This window comes from Ceratotherium simum, chromosome 22 (assembly GCF_057802395.1).
Source record: "Ceratotherium simum simum isolate JZ-2026a chromosome 22, ASM5780239v1, whole genome shotgun sequence".
NCBI classification, from domain to species: Eukaryota; Metazoa; Chordata; class Mammalia; order Perissodactyla; family Rhinocerotidae; genus Ceratotherium; species Ceratotherium simum.
Genome location: NC_141921.1, coordinates 33,825,473 through 33,848,809, shown reverse-complemented (window position 1 = coordinate 33,848,809; position 23,337 = coordinate 33,825,473). Strand labels below are relative to the sequence as shown.

Here is a 23,337-nt window from a genome sequence, read left to right as displayed (position 1 = left end):
CATCAGGGCCGGCCCTGGTCGCCTAGTGGTTAAGTTCAACACGCTCCCCTTGAGTGGACTGGGTTCGGTGCCTGGGCACAGACCTACACCACTTGTCTGTCAGTGGCCATGCTGTGGTGGCAGCTCACATGCAAAAAAGAAAAAAGAGGAAGATTGGTAGTGGATGTTAGCTCAAGACAAATCTTCCTCAGCACAAAAGAAAGAAAGAAAGAAAAACCACGTCAGTGCCTGTTGAGTAGTTTATGCTTTGTGTTTACTTCCAAATTGAATTTTTGCTGGTTTTTTCTCAGATATTAAAATGTAATTTACAGATTTTCAGAATTATGTCCTTTTTTTCTAAAGATAGTGCCTACTTTTGCCTGTTTTAAATTTTATAGATTTTTTTTTGTGGTTTTCTGGAAGTACCAGGAGATAGGGATTCCAGTCCTGCTCCTGCTGCTCTATTACAGCAAGCCAGTTAGCTCGTAGGCTGCAGTTTCTCTGTTTTAAAGAAGTGTGCATTTTTATAATACAGATACTAAGACAAACCGTACTCAAACAGTAGGGCTAGATGTTCTCAAAGATACTCTTTGAGAGTATCTGAAAAAGTTATATGAATTCATGAATGCTCTATAATGTTAGATACCATGGTATAAATAGGGTTTGGGGAAATTAGACCTGAAAAATTTACAGTGATTTTGAGAAAACTTTTTAAGTAAATGAACGTTCTTTTTTAGAGCAGTTTTAGATTCACAGCAAAATTGAGAGTGAAGTACAGAGTTCCCATATAACTCTGTCCCCACACAAGCACAGCCTCCCCCACTCTCCTATAACACAGTGATGTACTTGTTAAAATCAGTGAACCTACACTGATACATCATTATCACCCAAAGTCCATAGTTTTCATTAGGGTACACTTTTGGTATTATACATTTTATGGAATTTCACAGATGTATAATACACGAGTCCACCATCGTAGTATCACACAGAATAGTTTCACTGCCTTAAAATTCCTCTGTGCTTCACCTATTAATCCCGCCTCCCCCAACCCCTGGCAACCACTGACCTTTTGACTCCATAGCTTTGCCTTTTCCAGAATGTCATACAGTTGAAGTCATGCAGTATGTAGCCTTTTGAGATTGACTTCTTTCACTTAGTAATATGCATTTACGTTTCCTCCATGGCTTGATAGCTCATTTCTTTTTAGCACTGAATAATATTCTGCTGACTGGGTGTACAAGTTTATTTATCCATTTACCTACTGAAAGACGTTTTGATTGCTTCCAAGTTTTGGCAGTTATGAATGGAGCTGCTGTAAACATCTGTGTGCAGGTTTTTGTGTGGACATAAGTTTTCAGTTCATTTTGGTAAATACCAAGGAGCACAATTGCTGGATCATATGGTAAGGGTATGCTTAGTTTTTTAAGAAACTGCTAATCTGTCTTCCAAAGTGGCTGTACCATTTTGCGTTCTCACCAGCAGTAAATAGGAGTTCCTGTTGCTCCACATCCTCACCTGCATTTGGTGTTGTCAGTGTTTTGGATTTTGGCCATTCTAATAGGTTGCTTTAATTTGCCCTTCTCTTATAACATATGATGTTGAACATCTTTTCATATGCTTACTTGCTATCTGTATCTTTTCTTTGGTGAGATGTCTGTTAATGTCTTTGGTCCATTTTTTATTCAGGTTATTTCTTTCCTTACTGTTGATTTTTAGGAGTTCTTTGTATATTTTGGATAATAGTCCTTTAACAGATGTGTCTTTTGCAATTATTGTCTCTCAGTCTGTGGCTTTTCTTCTCATTCTCCTGCCATTACCTTTCACAGAGCAGAAGTTTTTTTAGTTTTAATGAAGTCTAGCTTATCAGTTATTTCTTCCGTCACTTATGCCTTTGGTGTTGTATCTAAAAAGTCATCACCATACCCAAGTTCATCTAGGTTTTCTCCTATGTTATTTTCTAAGCGTTATATATATAGTTTTGCATTTTACATTTAGGTCTGTGATCCATTTTGAGTTAAATTTGTGCAGGCTGTGAGGTCTGTGTCTAGATTCATTTTTTACATGTGGATGTCCAGCTTTCCAGCACTGTTTCTTGAAATACTATCTTTGCTCCATTGTGTTGTCTTTTGTCCTTTGTCAAAGATCAGTTGACTGTATTTTTGTGGGTCTTTTTCTCTGTTCTTTCACTAATACCACGCTGTCTTGGTTACTGTAGTTTTGTAGTAAGTCTTAAAGTTGAGTCATGTCAGTCCTCCAACTGTGTTCTTCTCCTTCAATATTGAGGTGGCTATTCTGGGTCTTTTGCCTCTCCAAATAAACTTTAATTTCTCTTTTTTTTTTTGTGAGGAAAATCAGCCCTGAGCTAACATCCATGCTAATCCTCCTCTTTTTGCTGAGGAAGACCGGCTCTGAGCTAACATCTATTGCCAATTTTCCTCCTTTTTTTTCCCCAAAGCCCCAGTAGATAGTTGTATGTCATAGTTGCACATCCTTCTAATTGCTGTATGTGGGACGCGGCCTCAGCATGGCCGGAGAAGCGGCGCATCGGTGCGCGCCCGGGATCCGAACCTGGGCCGCCAGTAGCGAAGCACGCGCACTTAACCGGTAAGCCATGGGGCCAGCCCCAAATAAACTTTAGAATCAGTTTGTCAATATCCACAAAATAACTTGCTAGGATTTTGATTAGGATTGTGTTGAATCTATAGATCAAGTTGGGAAGAACTGAAATCTTGACAATACTGAGTCTTCCTATCCTTGAACATGGAATATCTCTGCATTTACTTAGTTTTTCTTTGATATCTTTCATCAGAGTTTTGTAGTTTTCCTCATATACATCTTGTACGTATTTTGTTAGACTTATTCTTAAGTATTTCATTTTTGTAATTTCATTTTTTGCAGTGCTAATTAAATGGTAATGTTTTGTTTTCAAATTCCACTTTTCATTGCTGATAAGCAGTTAACTTTTATATACTTACCTTGTGTCCTGCAGCCTTGCTAGAATGCTTATTGATTTTTTTTGTTGGTTCTTTTGGGTTTTCTACTTAGGCAATCATATCATCTGTGAACAAAGACTGTTTTAGTCCTTCCTTCCCAATCTGTAAACCTTTTATTTCCTCTTCTTGTCTTATTGCATTAGCTAGAACTTCCAGTATGGTGTTGAAAAGCAGTGGTGAGAGGAGACATCCTTTCCTTGTTCCTGATGTTAGCAAGAAAACTTCAGATTTCTTACCGTTAATGACAACGTTAGCTCTTGGTTTTTTTATAGATGTTCTTTGTCAAGTTGAGGAAGTTCCCCTCTATTCCAAGTTTGCTGAGAGTTTTTATCATGAATCCGTGTTGGATTTTGTCAAAAGCTTTTTCTGCATCTGTTGATATGATCATGTGATTTTTCTTCTGTAGCCTGTTGCTGTGATGGATTACATTTATTGATTTTGAATATTGAACCAGCCTTGGATACTTGGGATAAATCCCACTTGGTCATGGTGTATAATTCTTTTATACATTATTGGATTTAATTTGCTAATATTTTGTTGAGGATTTTTGTATCTATGTTCATGAGAGATATATTCTGTAGTTTTCTTGTAGTATCTTTGTCTGGTTTTGATATTAGTGTAATGTTGCCTTCATGGAATAAGTTAGGAAGTATTCCTTCTGCTTCTGTCTTCTGGAAGAGATTGTAGATAGTTGGTATCATTTCTTCCTTAAATGTTTGGTAGAATTCACCTGTGGGCCTGGTGCTTCCAGTGTTGGAAAGTTATTCATTATTGATTCAATATCTTTGATAGATATAGTCCTATTCAGATTGTCTATTTCTTGTGTGAGTTTTGACAGATTGTGTCTTTCAAGGAGTTGATTCATGTTGTCCAAGTTATCAGATTTGTAGGCATAAAGTTGTTCATAATATCCTTTTATTGTGCATGGAATCTGTAGTGATATCCCCTTTTTCATTTCTGCTATTAGTAATCTGTGATCTCTCTGTTGTTTCTTAGTTAACCTGGCTAGAGGCTTATCGATTTTATTGATCTTTTCAAAGAACCAGCTTTTGGTTTCATTGATTTTTCTCTATTGATTTACTCTTTTCAATTTCATTTATTTCTCCTTTAGTTATTTTTTTTCTACTAGTTATTTTGGATTAACTGTGTTCTTCTTCTTCTAGTTTCCTAAGGTGGAAGGTTAGGTTATTGGTTTTAGATATTACTTCTTTTCTAATATACGCATTCAATGCCGTAAGCAATGCTTTGGCTGCATCCCACAAATTTTGATAAGTTGTATTTACATTTTCATTTAGTTTAAAACATCTTTACATTTCTCTTGAGATTTCTTCCTTGACCCATGTGTTATTCCAAAGTGTGTTGTTTAATCTCCAAGTATTTGGGGATTTTCCAGTTATTTTTCTGGTATTGATTTCTAGTTTAATTCCACTGTGGTCTGAGAGCAGATTGTATGATTTCTGTTCTTTTCAATTTGTTAAGGTGTGTTTTATGGCCCAGAATGTGGTCTGTCTTGGTGAATATTCCATGTGATCTTGAGAAGAATGTGTAATCTGCTGTTGTTGTATGAAGTAGTCTATAGATGTCCATTGTATCCAGTTGATTGATGGTGCTATTGACTTCGACTATGTCCTTACTGATTTTCTGCCTCCTGGATCTATCCATTTCTGATAGAGGAGTGTTTAAAGTCTCCAACTATAATAGTGGATTCCTCTGTTTCTCTTTGCATTTCTTTCAGTTTGCCAGACATAGTTGGATGCTCTATTGTTAGGTACATATAATTTAAGGATTATTATGTCTTCTTGGAGTATTGACCCATTTTTCATTATGTAACACCCCTCCCTCTTTATCCCTGATAACCTTCCTTACTTTGAAATCTGCTCTATCTGAAATTAATAGCTACCCCTGCTTTCTTCTGACTAGTGTTAGCATGGTATATCTTTCTCCACGCATTTACTTTTAATCTATATGTGTCTTTATATTTAAAGTGGATTTCTTGTAGACAGCATAGAAAGGGGTCCTGTTTTTTTTTGATCCACTCTAACAATCTGTCTTTTGATTGGTGTATTTAGACATTGATGTTTAGGATGGTAAGTTTTTGTTTGTTTGTTTTTTATGAGGAAGATTGACCCTGAGCTAACATCCATAGCCAATCTTCCTCTTTTTTTGCTGAGGAAGATTAGCATTGAGGTAACATCTATGCCCATCTTCCTCTGTTTAGGTGGGACACAACCACAGCGTGGCTTGGTGAGTGGTGCATAGGTCTGTGCCCAGGATCTGAATCTGTGAACCCTAGGCCACCGAAGCGGAGTGCGCAAACTTAACCACTACACCACTGGGCTAGCCCCGACATTGATGTTTAAAGTAATTATTGATATAGTTGAATTAATATCTACCATATTTGTTAATGTTGCCTATATGTTGCCCTTGTTCTTTGTTCCTATTTTTGTCTTCCATTCTTTTTCCTTCTTTTGGTTTTAATTGAGCATTTGACGTGATTCCATTTTTTCTCCTTTCTTAGCATATCAGTTATACTTCTTTTTTAACTTTTTTTAGTGGTTGACCTGTAGTTTGCATTATACACTTACAGCTAATCCAAGTCCACTTTCAAATGACACTATGCCACATCACAGGTAGTGCAAATACCTTATAATAATAAAGTAATCCTAATTCTTCCCACCCGTCCCTTGTATCATTGCTGTCATTCATTTCACTTATACATAAGCATATATAAACATAAGCATACATAATCAAATACATTGTTGCTTTGATTCTTTTGAACAAACTCTTATCTGTTATATCAATTAAGAATGAAAAAAAGTTTTTATTTTACCTTCACCTATTCATTCTCCCATGCTCTTCATTCTTTATGTAGATCCAGTTTTCTGTACTTCATCATTTTCCTTATCTCTGAAGAACTTACAAGGCAGGTCTACTGGCAACCAAGTCTCTCAATTTTGCTTTTCTGAGAATGTCTGTTTCTCTTTCACTTTTGAAGGATAATTTTGCAGTGTATAGAATTCTAGGTTGGTTTTTTCTCTCAACACTTTAAATATTTCACTCCATTCTCTCATGCTTGCATGGTTTCTGAGGAGAAATCAGATGTAATTTTTATGTTTGCTTCTCTGTAGGTAGGGGGTTCTTTTCCTCTGGTTTTTTTCAAGATTTTTTTTTTTTACCTTTGATTTTCTGTAGTTTGAATATGATATGCCTAAGTGTAGTTATTTTGGCATTTATACTGCTTGGTGTTCTCTGAGCTTCCTAGACCTGTGTGTGGTTTGGTGTCTGACATTAATTTGGAGAAATTCTCAGTAATTATTGCTTCAGATATTGCCTCTGTTTCTTTATCTCTTTCTTCTCCTTCAGATATTCCCATTGCACATATGTTTTACCTTTTGTAGTTATCTCAGAGTTCTCAGATATTCTGTCCTGTTTTTTTCAATCTTTTTTCACTTTGCTTCTCAATTTTGGAAGTCTATTGTCATATCCTTAAGCTCAGAGATTCTTTCCTCAGCCATATCCAGTCTACTCATGAGCACATGAAAGGCACTCTTCATTTCTGATACAGTGTTTTTGACCTCTAGCATTTCTTTTTCATTGTTTCTTAGAATTTCCATCTTTCTGCTTACATTGTCCATCTGTTCTTGCATGTTGTCTACTTTTTCCCTTAAAGCCTTTAGCATACTAATCATGGTTTTTTAAAATTCTTGGTCTGATACAGGCATACCTCAGAGATACTGTAGGTTTGGTTCCAGACCACCACAATAAAGCAAATATTGCAATAAAGCAAGTCACACAAATTTTTTGGTTTCCCAATGCATATAAAAGTTATGTTTACACTACTATAGTCTCTTAAGTGTGCAATAGCATTATGTCTAAAAAAAAGCAATGTATATACCTTAATTTAAAAATGCTTTTTTTGCTAAAAATTTTAACCATCATCTGAACTTTCAGCAAGTCATAATCTTTTTGCTGGTGGAGGTTCTTGTGAAAAATGCAGTATCTGCAAAGCTCAGTAAAGCGAAGCACAATAAAATGAGGTATACCTGTAATTCCTGACATATCTGACTGTGGTTCTGATTTTTGTTCAGTCTCTTCAAACTGTGATTTTTGCGTTTTAGTATGCCTTGTAATTTGTTCTTGAAAGGTGGACATAAAGCAGGGGGTAAAGGGAACTGTGGTAAGCAGGCCTGTAGTGAAGGGTGGTAAGGTGTGTGGGGAGGAAGTCCTTTAGAGACCTATGATCAGTCTCGGCCTTTTGGTGAGCCTGTGTCCCTGGACTGTGAACTTCACCCTGCTTTTCAGTTTTCCCTTTTGGGTGGTGCAGCATGGCTAGAGTGGGCCGAAGTTGGGTATTTCCCTTCTCCCAGTTAGGTTAGACTCTGGCAAAATAGTTTCTCCTGAGGCTGGGCCTTGTTAAGAAGAGTAGAATGCTCTGGTGTATTTCCAAATGGTTACCTTCCCCCTCCCTCTGCCAGAAGCAGAAGGGAATGTTTCTCCGATATTCACTGTGAGAATCCAGCAGAGCTCCTGGGGGTAAAACTCCCAAAATGATGACTCCATCCCTCTGGAGTTTTAACTCTCCACCTTGTCCACCTTGAGCCTCCAGCAGTTTGTCCATATCCATTTACTTTTCCTGTTCTGGGGCTGGTTCCTGTGGAGCTTTCTGTTGGTGGGTTTCTGCTCCCAGAAGTTGTGATTCTCTGTATCTACCTGTATGTCTCTCCAATTTTAGGGGCAGTTTTGCCCTGTGACCTCACTTCTGAGATGGATCTAAGAAGAATTGTTATTTTTCCATTTGTTCAGCTTTTTACTTGTCAGGATGGAATGGTGACTTCTAAGCTTCTTACATGCTGGACCAGAAACCAGAACTTGGAAATGTTTTTATTTCTATTTTTACCTGTCAGTTCCAAATGTGGGAAGATCAGGAAATAATGGTGGCATGGAATGGGGATCATTGATAATCCCGCTAACAAAGGCAACCAGTGTTATTTTGATATATGTCTTTCCACCCTTTTCTGAGTGTATTTTTTTCTTTATACAAGTGAGATTATACAGTTTTCTTATCATCATAAGATCCTCAAACCCCAAACTGAACTAGATGTCTCCTTCCCTAAACGATCTTTTTCTTGTATCATCTGGATCATTTGGTCATCTGTCCCCACTTACCAAACCAGGAACCTGGGAGTTGTCTTTCTTTTCCCTCACAGCCATTCATACCCTAAATCATGACCGTTACACTTTCTAAATATTTTTGGCTGTGTCTTCCTGTCCCTTCTATTACCGCTTCTCCTGGTCAAAGCCCTCATCGCTTCTTCCCTAACTACTGCAAAAATAGAGCTTGTCTCTAGCATTATCTCCCTCAACTTCTGTACAGATGTCACTTCAGTGATAGATTTAAAATTCACATATAACCATGAGACTTCCCTGCTTACAGCCTTTCAAACCCTTCACTGGCTCCTCATTGCATTTAGGATAAATCCAAGCTCCTAAGCATGGCCTGGGTGTGTCTCTGTGGCCAGAACCCCAGCCTGCCTCTCCAGATTCATCTGCCAATGCTCCCTCTCCCCTGCTCTGTGTAATCCCAACTCCAAATACTCCTCCCCGCCACTTCACTTCTTATCTGTGTGCCTCATGCAGCCTTCCCTGCTTGGAATGCCTCCTCTCTCCCTGTCTCTTCACCTCCTCAATGCCTACTCACTTATTAAGACAGGTCAGCTGTTAGCTCCTCCTAAAAACCTTACTCTAGCTCCTGGACACCCCTCTTCCCCAAACTGGGTTTCTAGGAGCAAGTCTCGATCATTACATTTCCTTTCATTCATTTATTCATTCCACCAACTAACCAACAGTATTAGGGGTGCCCAACAGTATTAGGGGGACATGATGTGGCTATGTGCTAAAAAGATCACTCTGACTACTGGGTTGAAGCTAGGGTGGGGAAGAGGGAGTGCGAGGAAAGGGCAGAGGCCTGGAGACCAGTTAGGAGGTTGTTGCAATAATGCAGATGAAAGCACAGTTTGAAGAGACTGAACAAAAATCAGAACCACAGTCAGATATGTCAGCAACACTGCCCAACAGTGTTAGGCAGAAATTTAAGCACTAGGATACAGCAGATGATAAAAAAGTTTACTCCCTTAGGGAGCTTACATTCTAGTGAAGGAGATACATAATAAACAAGTGAAAATATATTTCCGTAGATGATAAATGCTGTGATGAAAAATAAAGTAAGAGGGATGGAATCTTCTGAGGTTGGAGAGGAGGCTACTATTTAAAGAACATGGTCAGGGAAGACCTCACTGATAGTATGGCCTTTGAGCAGAGAGCTGATGGAAGAGAGAACATGCCATGCACATATGTGAAGAAACCTTGCGATGAGTGTGCTTAGTGTGTGCCAGGATCAGCAAGGAAGGCGATGTGCTTACAGCAGAATGGGTGAGGGGGAGAGTGGTGGAAGATGAGGTTAGAGAGCTCATGACAGCCAGATCATGAAGGAATTATAGGCCATTATGAGAATTTTGGCTTTGGCTTTTACTCTGAGACCCGAAACCATGGAGGCTTTTGTGCAAAGAAGGGACATGATGTGGCTATGTGCTAAAAAGATCACTCTGACTACTGGGTTGAAGCTAGGGTGGGGAAGAGGGAGTGCGAGGAAAGGGCAGAGGCCTGGAGACCAGTTAGGAGGTTGTTGCAATAATGCAGATGAAAGGCGTTGGTGGCTTGGACTGACCAGCATAGAGCCAGTGGAGGTGGTGATAAGTGATTGGATTTTGGATATATTTGGAAGGTAGAGCCAACAGGATTTATAATGGATTGAATAAGGAGTCTGAGAAACAAAACAGGAGTCAAGGATGACTTCTAGGTTTTTGGTCTGAACAACTAGAACAACAGAATTGCTATAAAGTGGGAAAGATGGCAGGAGAGTTTTGGATGTAAGATTAAGAAACCTTTCAGGCCTCTAATTGGAGACATTGAGTAGGTAGTTGGAGGTGTGCGTCTGGAGTTCAGAAGAGAGGTCTGAGCTGGAGATGAAAATCTGAAAGCCGTCAGCATTAGTTGATATTCCAAAGGTATGGAGGAGATGAGAGAGAAGATAAGAGGTGAGATGACTGAGTCCTGGAGCATTCTACACTTGAGAGGCCAAAGTGATGCAGAGGACCCAGCAAAGGAAGCTGAGAAGGCATGGCTAGTGAGGTAATAAGAGAACCAAAGAGAGCAGGAGCAAGTGAAAAGTGCATTTTAAGAAGGAGGGAATGATGACCCATGTCCAGTGTTGCAGAAAGATCGAATAAGATGAGGACTTTGTATTATAAGTCTCTGTTTATGTATTTGTCTCCTTCAGTTGGCTGAGAACTCACTGGGAGCAAGAACGCATACAGCAATGTAGTTCCAGCTTTGAAATCAGTGAGATACAGTCATGCCATTTAATGGCTAATTTTCCTTGGGCTTGTTCTCTCAGTCCCTCTGAGCTTCAGTCTCATCTGTAAAATGGGGAGGATCTAGTATCTTTTCCATTGAGCCATTGTCAGGATCAAATGAGATCATATAGATGAAACACTAAGCGTAATCCTATTCATATACAGTCATGCGTTGCTTAATGATGGAGATACGTTCTGAGAAATGCGTCGTTAGGTGATTTCATCATTGTGTGAACATCATAGAGTATACTTACACAAACCCAGATGGTATAGCCTGCTACACACCTAGACTATATGGTACTAATCTTATGGGACCACCATCGTATATGTGGTCCATCATTGACTGAAACATCGTTATGCAGGGCATGACTGTAGTTAAACATGTGACATTTATTATCCTGACTGTTAATTTAGTATACGTGACACAGTGCCCCTCCCTATTGAGCAACAGTTATTAAATGATTGAGTGAATTGCCTTTTTATTCGTTTGTTTGTTTGTTTTAATATTTTATTCAAGGTGTTTCCTTGTGTGCTTGTGAAGTAGTAATGTGGCATTTTTCAGATCTCTCTAGAATCTAGTGCTGATCCTCACAAAGTGGATTCTGCAAGAAGAGAGGAAGAGAAGTCCTCAGGCAGAGCAGCTGCGATGGAGCTCCCCAACTACAGCCGGCAGCTGCTGCAGCAGCTCTACACTCTGTGCAAGGAGCAGCAGTTCTGTGACTGCACCATTTCCATTGGTACCATTTACTTCAAGGCCCACAAGCTTGTCCTGGCTGCTGCCAGCCTCCTCTTCAAAACCCTGCTGGACACCACAGACACCATCTCCATTGATGCATCTGTGGTGAGCCCCGAGGAGTTTGCCCTTTTGTTAGAAATGATGTACACTGGCAAACTACCTGTGGGCAAGTACAACTTCTCCAAAATCATCTCTTTAGCTGACAGCCTACAGATGTTTGATGTGGCTGTAAGTTGTAAAAATCTTCTAAGCAGCCTTGTAAACTGCTCTGTTCAGGGTCAGGTGGTGAGGGATGTCTCAGTACCATCCTCAGAGTCATTCAGGAAGGAATTGGAGAAGCCAGAAGTAGAAATCCTTTCCTCCGAGGGTGCTGGAGAGCCTCATTCTTTCTTGGAGGTTTCTATCCCTCCAGGGGGCCCTGTGAAAGCTGAGACTGAGGAAGCAATCCAAGAGATGAGTGTGGATCCTTCTACTGCCCAGGAGATTCAGGGGAATGCAGACACCCCCGTGGAGACTCCTCATGCAGCTCAAGTTTGTTCCCTCTCCCCTCTTGTACAAGCCTTTAGTGAGGCAAAGGACGCAAGCACAGAACCAGGTAACATTCATTTAATAGTTGTTTTGTAATCTGTCCTTGTGTTGTCGATGACTGGATTCAATGATCTTTATGAATTTTCTTGTTTCGTTGATAAATTTACCAAAGACCACTGTTAGATAGGAAACCAGAATCCAGTGTGATACTCCTACTGGGGCATCTTCTGTTAAAAGTGTGTGAGTGTTGGGAGTCTGAAGATGAACCACAGAGCAGAGAAGCAGTATGGAAGTACGATGTACCATTTTTGATACTTACGCATCATTGTAACAAGGATGAGGGTGGCACAAAGGAGGAGGAAGCTGTTAGAGATGCTGTTTTCTATTGCTGGTAACTGGTGTGCTAGGTACCAATTATAAATGCAGTATGTGACCTAAGGGTTCTCAGCTTAAACTGTTAAAATCATTTGAAGTAATGAATCACTGATTGATTTGTTTTACATTCAGAGTATGCGAAGAAACACTACCAGCTGAATTTTCTTCTAGAAAATGAAAATATCTTCTCAGACGCACTCTTGATTACCCAGGATGTCTTAAAAAGACTAGAAGAATGCTCAGAAATTAAAGGTGCACAGAAGGAGGTAGGTACCGTGAGTTTTATTTGTTTGCTAGTTAAGTGTTCTCAGCATACCTGATCATCTTCCCATATGGGGCAGAAATATGAAAATACAGAATACCGCAGGGTCTCAATTTTTTCAAACTTTAATTTTTTTCTTTGACATGTATTTCCTAAAGGGCAGTCTTGCAAAAGTACTAGACAAGATAATTTCAAAACAAAGTTATATTTTGATCACTAGGTGAATCGCAGCTTGCAGCCAGTTTTGATCTAGGATATTTAACTGCTCGTACCATTCTCTCCTGATTAATCAAGGATAAAGTGAGGCAGAATATAGTCAGGGATAACCTCAAATCAGAGTAAATAATAAAAACAAAAACAAAACAAAACTATAACAAATACTTAAAACATGGTACAAAAAGGATTTAATGTAAACTTACATAGTAAATTGCATCCAGTGTTTAAGAATACAATGGCCGGGGCCGGCCCCATGGCTTAGCAGTTAAGTGCGCGCGCTCCGCTACTGGCGGCCTGGGTTTGGATTCCGGGCGCGCACCAACGCACCGCTTGTCCAGCCATGCTGAGGTGGCGTCCCACATACAGCAACTAGAGGGATGTGCAGCTATGACATACAACTATCTACTGGGGCCTTGGGGAGAAAAAGGGAAAAAAAAAAAGGAGGAGGATTGGCAATAGATGTTAGCTCAGGGCCGGTCTTCCTCAGCAAAAAGAGGAGGATTGGCATGGACGTTAGCTCAGGGCTGATCTTCCTCACACACACACAAAAAAGAATACAATGGCCATTTTCAGATATAAAAACAATAATGGTGAACATTTATTGAATACTTACTGTGCTACGCTTGGTACATATGTTTTCTCATTTAATCTTCACAAAAATCACTGAGGTGGATACTGTTTTACTATTTTTTAGCCCTGTTTTATGGGTGAGAAGACTGTTTCAAAGAGGTGATGTAACTTGGCCAGGGTCACAGAGCTCGAAGACTCTGAGCAAAAATTCAAACCTAAGCATTCTGACTTGAGAGCTGTTCTCTTACACATTGACTTATACTGCCTTCTAACAGGGTAAAAATGATACCGTGTATGTCCTGTACGTATGCGTGTTTAGGAATTGCCTGACAGAAAACTGCCAAATGGTTATCATGCTCTGCTTCTTAGCTGACTTTTTCTTTTTTCCAATATCTCGGTGAAACACATCCCACCTGTGGACTCTCTCACTGCCTGATTCTTCACAGTTGACCCTGCAGGATTGACTCCACAGCCGCCTTAGAACTCCCTTGCTCCCCCTTTCTCCCAGCCCCGCCTCCTGTTCTGAGAGGTGAGAGGGCATTGTCCCCGCAGCCCTGCTCATCTGATTGTTGAGGTGGTCTGGGGAGGTCTCCCATGTTGCTGTAGGCAATTTAGTGTCTGCTAGTTATGTTAATCCAAGCAATAGATGCCTTCTACTATTGAAATATTATCCTGATTCATAGCAAGTTACTTTTCTAACAACAAACTCAAGGTCAAGTATTTATTTTAACTATGATTAATTGACAGTTGGCTATAAATTGTTTTCTTGAGAGATAAGCTGTTTACAAGACTTGGCTAACCTTGATGACTCTGTTAGGGAGGTTTCAAGTTGTAAATCCTTGGTACTCTGTACAGATTATGCTGAAGGACGTTATGGTTATGTTTTTGCACTTGAATGTTCTCTTAACTATTCAATCCATCATTTTTGTCACTAGTTTGTTACCTTGATAGCTTGTAGACACACCTCTTCATTTTCTCTTAATGCTTCCTCTCCACTTAACTTGGGTTACAGATGAGCAACATGGTTCCTTAGATCAGCGATTCTCAGATTATTAGTGTCACCTCTGTACTCACTTGAACTGTGTCTGGTGTATTTTTTTCCTAACACTGGTGCCTAAAAGTGTCTGGCACAAAACAGGTGCTCAAGAAATGTTTGCTGTACATGGATTCATTCAACATTTATTTTTTCCCCCAAATCTTGTTCTAATCTTTTGATGGCAATAACATTAATAGTACTGTGAAAGAACGCTGATTCACTGTTGGTGATCATTATAGGCTTATCTTATTTCTTCCTCGGTTTCAGAGGTCAGAGTGAGAGCCCTACAAATCGCTTGGTGGCTATATTTAAAACGATTCTTTTATATTCCATAATAAGTCTTTCAGCTGCAGAAAGAAAAAGGGAAAAGATACTTTAAGAACATAAGATTAAATTAAATAAAATATAGAGTTGGGGAGGTACTGCTTTGTGCTCAGGCTCTGTGCTTCTCTCTCTTTTTTACTTTCTTTTAGACAGCTTTATTGAGGTATGGTTGACATACAATAAACCGTACATATTTAAAGTGTATGGTTTGAAACCATCACCCCAATCAAGTGAACATATCCATCACCGCTGAAAGTTGCTGCACATCCCTTTGTAATCCCTCCCTTCTCTTTCCACTCACCCAGCCCCAGGTGACGCTGAGCTGCTTCCAGCTCTGTGGGTTAATGTGCATCGTCTAGAGTGTTATATGAATGGAGTTATATAGTCTGAATTCTTTTTGGTCTGGCTTCTTTCATTCAGCGTAATTATTTTTGAGGTTCATCCATATTGTTGCATGTTTTTCATGCGTGTTGTTCATTCCTTTTTATTGCTGAGCAGTGTTCCATTGTATGGATATAGTTTATCCGCTCTACCATTTACTAGCGTTGTGACCTTGAGCTACTTAATCTCTGTAAGCCTTAAATTCCTAATTTGTAAAATTTGTAAAATGTTATGTATGTTTTGTATGTTATCACCTACATTATAGGGTCATTGTGAAATTAATTAAGATTATTTATGTAAAACTCATGCTAAAATGCCAGGCACATAGAAGGAGCTCAGTAGGTGGTGACTGCTATTTGTTTATACGTTAACTCAGTATTTTTAGACTTGGTGGACCTTGAAACCCCTTTTTCACTTAATATCTTAGTGCCATGGTCATTTACTCTGGCACGTGAGAATGGTTTGCTGTTACTTTAAGCTTAATTTGCAGGTCATGCTTTCAAATAGGTACATTATCCACTGGGAAGTAGCTTCCTGAACTGCAGGTGTAGTGTCTCATACAAAACCATCAGGTTCTAGAACAATGGTTCAGTATGTATAAAAATCATCTGGTGCACTTGTTAAATTGTGCACCTCCAGACCACATTTCTAGAGAGTCTGATTCTTAGGTTATGATAGAGCTTGGGAATCTCCATCTTTAGCGAGTTCCCCATGGACTGCTGTTTTGGCCTCTAGACCACATCTTGAGAAGCACTGGTGGAGAAGTTAATGGCTTGCAAAATTCTTAATGTATGAGGGCAGATGTCCCAATGTCTCTGCTGACAACTCAGTGTTTTGAGGGGCCACTGACTACCCATTTTTCCCGTGTTACTCTTTGCTTTCCCCTTGATTTGCAAATATTTATTAGCAACTGGTACATGCCAGGCATTGAGCTAGCTGCTAGGAAAATAAACATAAGTTAGACTGGATCCCTATCCTTATGGAATGTCTTGACAGCAAAGAAATCCTGCCACATGTGTAATTTTTGGGGAAGTATGCAGGGGAGTCACCAAACTACAGGAATCACCAGAAGACCTCAGTGTTGAGAGCGTTTAAGAACTCTTCACTTGGAACATCATTCTGCATTTCAGCTACCATCGTAAAGGTTGTTTGGGGTTTTTTGCTTGTTTGTTTGTTGTTGTTTTTCTGTTTATACATTTTTAGCTCCCAAAGAGCTTTGAATGTTTTTTATTGTTATTGGTTGTTGTTATTTGGTTAATCATCATAACATAACTTGAGACAGCTTAACATTAAAAATAATCTCCCCTTAGATGTGTAATTTTGAGGCTTGCTAACGCTTGTGAGTGATGTTCTGGTTGAGATGGACCACCCTATTCCTTTTCTGAAAAGGAATATGCATCTGGACTGTATTGAATTTAGGGAGGACACCATGAAGCAGTGTCCTGATTATTTTATTTCCTGAGATAAATGATGACAGGTGGCAAAGCCATTCGCTGAGGAGTGATTGCAGCCACATGAGAAGAGGCTGGGCTGCTTGAATTTTGTGAAACCAAAGCCAAAACTGATTAAGGAGAAGTCTCTTGGGTGCTGGGATGGGAAAGTGTCTTCTGCCTGTCTTGATCTCAGTGTAATATCCCCTACCCGTTAGAAAAAGCAGATACTGACCTAAGAGGCTTTCTGGCTGAGCTGAGTAAAACCTGTATTTAAAGGCAGACTCATACTTTTTTCAGCTTTTATGCTAGAACTTTTAGTTGTTTTCTTTCTTTATTCCTAGCCATGTCCCTGCTTTTAATTAATTGTGTATATAGCGAAGTGAGTCTTTGACTAGAATAAGCAGATAACTTTTTCTGCTATTGATTTTCTTGCCGTTTGATCCACTTTTCACCTAAAGTTCTAGAAAGACTCCCGAAGCTGAAGACCTGGTAGCCTTTTTTTCTCCTTCAATTTTGTTTCAAAGGCAAACAAGTCTCCGCTCCTTCGTGACTGATGTTTTCCAGCGTGTCACTACTTACGAGGTTTGTCAAGAAGTGCAGGTCGTTGTTTCATGGGCTGTGGTGCTGACAGTGTAGGGTGACCCTCTTGAGAAGGGAGTTAGTAGGATGCATTTTACAGGTCTATGAGAGATGAAAATAAATTGTTTTTCCAGATCTCCTCTCTGCTAATTATGAAGTCTAAGATATGCAGCCATAGATAGAAGAACTAGTGGTTTTATGGGAAGGGAATTTCATTCAGTTAAACAAACATTTATTAAAGACCTACTGTGTACCAGTCTCTATACTAATCATTGACACCAAGAGAAGTAGTACAAATTGTCTAGATACTACCCAGTATTCAAAGTCATGTTGATTCTAGTAAGTCCAGTAGAATCCAGTGTAAATGGATTTGGTTACACTCAAAATCTGGAAGATGGAACTCGGTAGAAGGGGTGCCAGGTCAATGGAATGAGCTCATTGTTTCATCCAGGGTGCTCTGCTAACTAGCCGTGCAGCCTTGGGCGAGTTACTTCACCTCTGTGACTCTCATGTAAGTAGTCGTAGTAATGCCTCCAAGGACTAATGTGAAGAGTAAAGTGGATGCACAGTGTCTGGGACGGTGTTGAGCTGTTGTGGTCTGTATCATTACTGCCATGGTCTGGCCCTTCACATTCAGGGGAGGCACCAGCGAACAAGAATAGAGTGTAACCTAAACATAGGGCACATAGTAGGCAGTAGGCAAACCGTTGGGAAAATGAGGAAATTCAATTCAAAGACCTAGGTGTAAGGGAAAGATTAAATGACTTTTCACATATAATAGAGGGAAAGGAAACTGTCCCATCTTTAAATGTGTTGACCTATATTTCACTTAGAGATAAAAGTACTTTGATTACACGTGTGACCATGAATTGATATGAATTTATTGAAGCGCCTTTAACTCTAAGAATCAAAGGAGTTCCAAATGTATGGTTAAAGAACAAAACTCTGTTTGGGTTCATCTCTTAGAGTTCTGTTACATAGTAGCAATTAGTGAACCCCAGCCTGTAGCAATATGTGACACCCTTCTGTTCAGGCAGATGCACTATTTCAGAAAAGCGCTCACTCCACTGTGGAGCCCCAGGCAGCTCAGGAGGCCGATGGATTAACAGTAACAACACTGGCTCAGGTGCAGGTCCCCACTAGGTTCTGGAAGAAAGAGCAGAGAGCAGGGCTTGTCCAGGCAGCTGACTGCTCCCTCCTGGCCCTTTCATCAGCCCACCCCTGCTTCTCTTCCCAGATGGTCACCCTAGCATCACTGCTGAGCAATGAAGTTAACAAATGTTTTAATTTCACTGCTGAGTAGTTCTGCAGAGGAGGATATAGCAGAGAGGATAATGAGAAGCGCATAAGATGCCACCATTGATGAAAGCTTCTCTTCCCCACTGGCTCAAATGGTAATGCCAGACAAATTGGATACTGAGAGAGGTGAATTTGGGATATTCAGAGAACTTCGGGTGAAAAAACACTGGCCTAGGGTAGAAAGAGATAGCTATATGCTATATCAGTTAAGATGCGTAAAAGAAAGGACGGAAGGAAAGGAAAAATAAAGAGGAAAAAAACATGTTTACTAAGGGCATTGGCAATGAGTGGGTCTGTATTCTGTCTATCGCTGTGTAACAAATTACTCTAAAATTTAGCAGTTTAAAAGGAGCAAACATGGGGTCCGGCCCCGTGGCGTAGTGGTTAAGTGCGCGCGCTCTGCTACTGGCGGCCCCGGTTCAGATCACAGGCGCGCACTGATGCACCGCTTGTCGGGCCATGCTGTGGTGGCTGTGGTGGCGTCCCACGTAAAGTGGAGGAAGATGGGCACAGATGTTAGCTCAGGGCCAGTCTTCCTCAGCAAAAAGAGGAGGATTGGCATGGATGTCAGCTCGGGGCTGATCTTCCTCACAAAAAAAAAAAAAAAAAAAGGAGCAAACGTTTATTACCCCGTGGTTGCTGTGGGTCAGGAATCCAGGCATACTTAGCTGCTGAGTCCCTAGCTCAGGACTGATAGGGCTGCCCTCAGGGGATCAGCCGGGGGTGGGTGGCAGTATCTTTTTCTGAGCTCACTCACATGACTGTGGACAGGCTTCAGAAGATCCACTTCCAAGCTCACCCAGTCTCTGTTGGCTGGAGAAGTCAGCTCCTTGCCAGGTGGGCCTCTTTGTAGGGCAGCTCACAATGTGGCAGCTTTCTTCCGGAGCAAAGACAGAGGGAGAGAGTGCACATATAGACAAGATGGAAGTCACAGTAACCTGGCCTCAGAAGTGGCATCCCAGTACTTTTGCCATATTCTCTTCCTTAGAAGCATGGCACTAGGTTCAGCCCAAGGGCCTGAATACCTAGAGGCAGGGATGTTGGGAACCATTGTAGAGGCTGCCGACCTCAGGTCCCTTCCACTGTCAGGGAGAAGGCATTCTAAAGAAATTTTAGGCCAACTAACAAAACTATGAAAGGTTGAATAAATGTAACTGAAAGGGATTAAACATTCAACTGATGTCTTTATCTCATTTGTTTATTATTTTTAAAATAGAGACAAGAAGAGTTAGTTTAGGTTCATGGAAATTACTTATTGCAGTATAATCTTAATGTGGATTACTAAACTGTGTTTTATCTAAGTTTACTTTTGTAGATGACCAAAAAACATAGGACCGTTTTTTTTTTTCAATTTTAATTTAGCTTTATACAGCCATTCTGTGATCAGGAAACAAGGTAAAGCAAAGCCAAGAAACATAGAATCTAACTCATTTATAATTCCTATTTATTTGGGAGGAGGAGAGAGAGATAAAATCTCTCTAAATAAAAATTTTAAATATATAATTACTACCAGAATTTATAATTGTCTGACTGAACTTTGCAAGTGTAGATAATCATGAGATCCTTTGGTGTTATGTGTGTATATAGAAAACTTGAACTTTTTGCTCTCTAAAGACTCTCGTGAGAAATCTCTTATCTTCTTTTATAGTATTGACACTAAAAAGCATCAAAGGTAGGTTGTAGTTTTGCCAAATAGAAATATAAAGACTATACACATGAAATGAAGTTTTGGTTCCAGATTTTTTTCAAATAAATTCATTATTGGTAAAACAGAAATACTAATCCTGCCTTCCAATTCGCCTTCCTCCCATTTGTGTGAAAGATGTTAATTTTGTTTATTTTACCACTGGAGTTGTTGATATTTTAGTACTCTAGGTTTAGAGGAGTCAGGATGGTGAGCTCGGTTTTAGACGTGTGGTGCCGAGACCTCTGGAGAGTAAGGGCATATCTAGCAGAAACTGTGTGGCTCTAGATTTAAACAGAAAGCTTAAGATTAGAGAGCTAGTTTTCAGGGTTATCTGCATAAAGGTGACAGTTAAAGCTATACATGTGAGAGCTTTTCTAAAGGGAGAAAAATAAAAAGTCTTAGGTACTGCTTATGGTTATGGATTTGGAAGAAGAACCGATGAGAAAGGCTGAAAAAGCGTGGTCAGAAAGATGAGTGTTTACCCAAAATGCTTCAGTGTTATGAAGTCCGAGGAGAATTGTGATGCAGAGGCAGTAGTAATGCCAAATGCTACAGAAAAGGTCAAGTAAGCAGGGATCAAATTGTTGAGGGCCTTACTTGCCAAATCCAAGGAGCATGGGTTCTTGTGGCTAGTCTTTCTGGGTACTTCTGTTCCGCAGACCATAATGGGATGTCTTGAGGGTGAAGAAGGACGTTCCGCATTCCAGAGAATCCTGGGTAAAGTGAGAGATGAGAGCCTGGATGTTCAGACTGTTGTGTCCATGTTGAGGCTGTACCAAGATTCTAATCCTGCAGTGAAGACCGTGCTGTCAGACAGAAAGCCAGGAGATGGAGAAGCAGTGCAGCCAAAAGGTAGGAGAAACCCTATCCACCCGAGTGACTGAATTTTGTTCTGGGAAGATGCTGTCAAGTGTGCTCCAATGATACATTTCTTGAGTGGCGTGGCTATTGTTAAGTGATTTTCACATAAATTCTACATGTCATGCCAGAAGCTACATGTTAAATATATACAGACTAAATTTGAGTCTCCATTTCTATCCCCTAGTTAACTAGTCTGACACCTTGCAGTTGGAGAATACCATCAGTGTTCTCCTGCCCTTCAAAAAGCCACCCATCCAAATCAATGTTTTAGTGCCCAGGGTGAGCTGGTTTGCTGACAGCAGTTAAAGGCTGAGGTTTCTCTCATTTGGGTTAGGTACAAAGCAGTAGCCTTGCCAACCAGAAGTTAACCTCTGGCTGGCTCTGCAGCTTTGTGTTTCAACAGATAAATGAAACATTTTTCCTTTCATAGAGTTTAAACAGAATAATAAAGTATTTTCCTTTCCAAAAAGAGCTTCTGCATTCGGGTGCTCAGAAAAGGCTGAGAATCACTTTACTATTCTGTTAGATCTCTCGTGACAAACCCTGCTGTCATTTTCTTCAAATTGACGAGCTTCTCTTGTGCGTCTCGATCTCTTTCTCCCCCAGGGAGCACAGAGGAGGGAAAGACCTTGTCTGTTCTGTTACTAGAACACAAAGAGGACCTGATCCAGTGTGTAACACAGCTGAGACCTATTACGGAGTTCCTGGAAACAGCCAAGGAGGAATTCCTGACTGGCACCGAGAAAAGGGTAACTGTGTCAAGTATCTTTCTCCCTTCTGAAATCAGATAGCACTTGTTTAAACCTCTTTTGTGGCACACGGCACTTTTTGCCTTGTAGTATTTTTGTGTGTGCTACATAGTAAGCCCCTTGAAGTTCAGATTCTTGATTCATGCCTCTTTGTATCCCTTGCAGCAGCTTGCTGAGGGAGGGCCTTGCACGTTGTAGCTGTACATGAAATGTTTAGATGCGTAGACAGATGGATATTCCTGCTCTGACTCAATGAGTTTTTAATATAAAACAGTCGCCCCAAGAATTAAAGTGTTTGGTCACATTTTTAATTATTATGACACTTTTCCTCTTTATAGAAATGATAACACTGTTCATCTGTAGAAAATTGGGAAAACAAGCAGAAAGAAAAAAAATTCAAATCTCTCATCATATCACCACTCAGAGATGATCACCGCTAACATTTTAGAGCATGTGCTCCCAGTCTTTCTCATTTGAATCATCCAGAGATGGGGTTATCATACAATTTTGTAACTTTGGTTTTTTATTTAATATATTGTGAATACATTTCTATACCTACAATGTGGATTTTGGTATCTGTATTGTATTCTGTCTAATGGATATACTCTAATTCATTAATTCTTTATTTTGGGTATTTGTTTCCAATATTTTGCTTTTCCAGTATTTTCTTATTATAAATGATGTTGCAGAGAACATCCTTGCCTACAAATATTTGCATACTTCTAAAATTATTTCCTTAGAATAATTTCTAAGAAGAGGGGTTTGGGAATCAAGAGAGTAAAAATTTTCAAGTGGTTGATATATATTGCCAAATTGCCCTTCAGGAAGGTTGTACCAATTTACTTTCCCACCAGCTAGCTACTAAAATCCTCGTAAAACTGCTGGTATGACTTCTCAGGTCAACTAGATAACTGTGTTTGTTGCTGTTATTGATTTCAACTTTGTGCTAAAAATATTTTTATATCTGGAAGGAAGGAGTAGGGACAGGGAACTTTTGCAGCATCAATTCTTAAAACTGTGGGAAGTGGCTTAAATGTTCAGGAGAGAAAATGTTTAGAAACGACTGTCGCAATGGCTAAGCACTGGATTACGAGTGAGGACCAGATCCTAGATTTTCTCTTTCTCAGTGATCTTATATTCCTATTTTTTCGTGTAAAATGGGAACAATCTTTAATCTCAAAATTATGTTTTGCAAGTTAATTATGTTTTTAAAATTTTAACTGCTTTGAACTTCTTAGAGAAAGATAATATACAAAATAAGATTAAACCCATGTTTTCTCCTTAGACTTCATATTAAGTATAATTTCAGGCACTCGTTAAAGTTGCTTATAGCTCTAGAAGTACCTGATTCCCTGTTTAGTGATTTCATTCGATTAGTCATTCAAACCTTTTCCTTATTAGCTAGATTGAACGTGTCCCTTGAACTGTTTCATTATCCTGGTAAAACAGCATTTGTAGGAAGAACCTAAACTCTGCCTCATTCTCTGCAGCAGGACAGACCAGACTGTCATTTTCTTCTGTCACTTTCAGTTCACTTGACAAAAGGGCTGAAGCAGAAGAACTTAAATCAGTTATAAATCACAAAAACACCCCTCAGGATTGGGGTTACACCAGAGCTTCATTAAGCTACTCCTTCTCACGAAAATTGAAGCAAAATAATAAAGCAGGAGTGTAGAGGTAAATGTTGATTGAATAGCCACAGTGTCTTGACATCATGTGGCATGTGCGCTCAGGCCTTTTAGAACTTTTCTGTCATCTGGAATGATGGTAATTGGGGCACCAGGACCCTTGTTCGTACGTACCTTGGGTTCTGTAAGAAATGATAAATAGGAATGTCTTTACCTCAGGATTGGAAACATACAAAAACAGTCATTACTACAGCTGCCATTTATTTATTGCTTACTGTGTGCCAAGCAG

At 39.8% G+C, this 23,337-nt stretch overlaps 1 protein-coding gene across 5 annotated transcripts in view; it reads left to right on the top strand.

Moving 5' to 3' along the window:
* The window catches only part of ZBTB40 (zinc finger and BTB domain containing 40), an 81,680-nt gene that overhangs the window by 28,997 nt on the left and 29,346 nt on the right, over positions 1-23,337 (top strand). For 4 of the 5 annotated variants that reach the window (XM_087446602.1, XM_087446601.1, XM_087446603.1 and 1 more), the window contains 4 exons: positions 10,947-11,715; positions 12,156-12,289; positions 20,470-20,662; positions 21,278-21,420. In XM_087446602.1, coding sequence (XP_087302728.1) covers positions 11,031-11,715; positions 12,156-12,289; positions 20,470-20,662; positions 21,278-21,420 — 1,155 coding nt within the window. In that variant the 5' untranslated portion in view covers positions 10,947-11,030. The remainder of the gene's footprint in view (positions 1-10,946; positions 11,716-12,155; positions 12,290-20,469; positions 20,663-21,277; positions 21,421-23,337) is intronic. The other variant, XM_004425695.3, reaches the window with a different exon arrangement.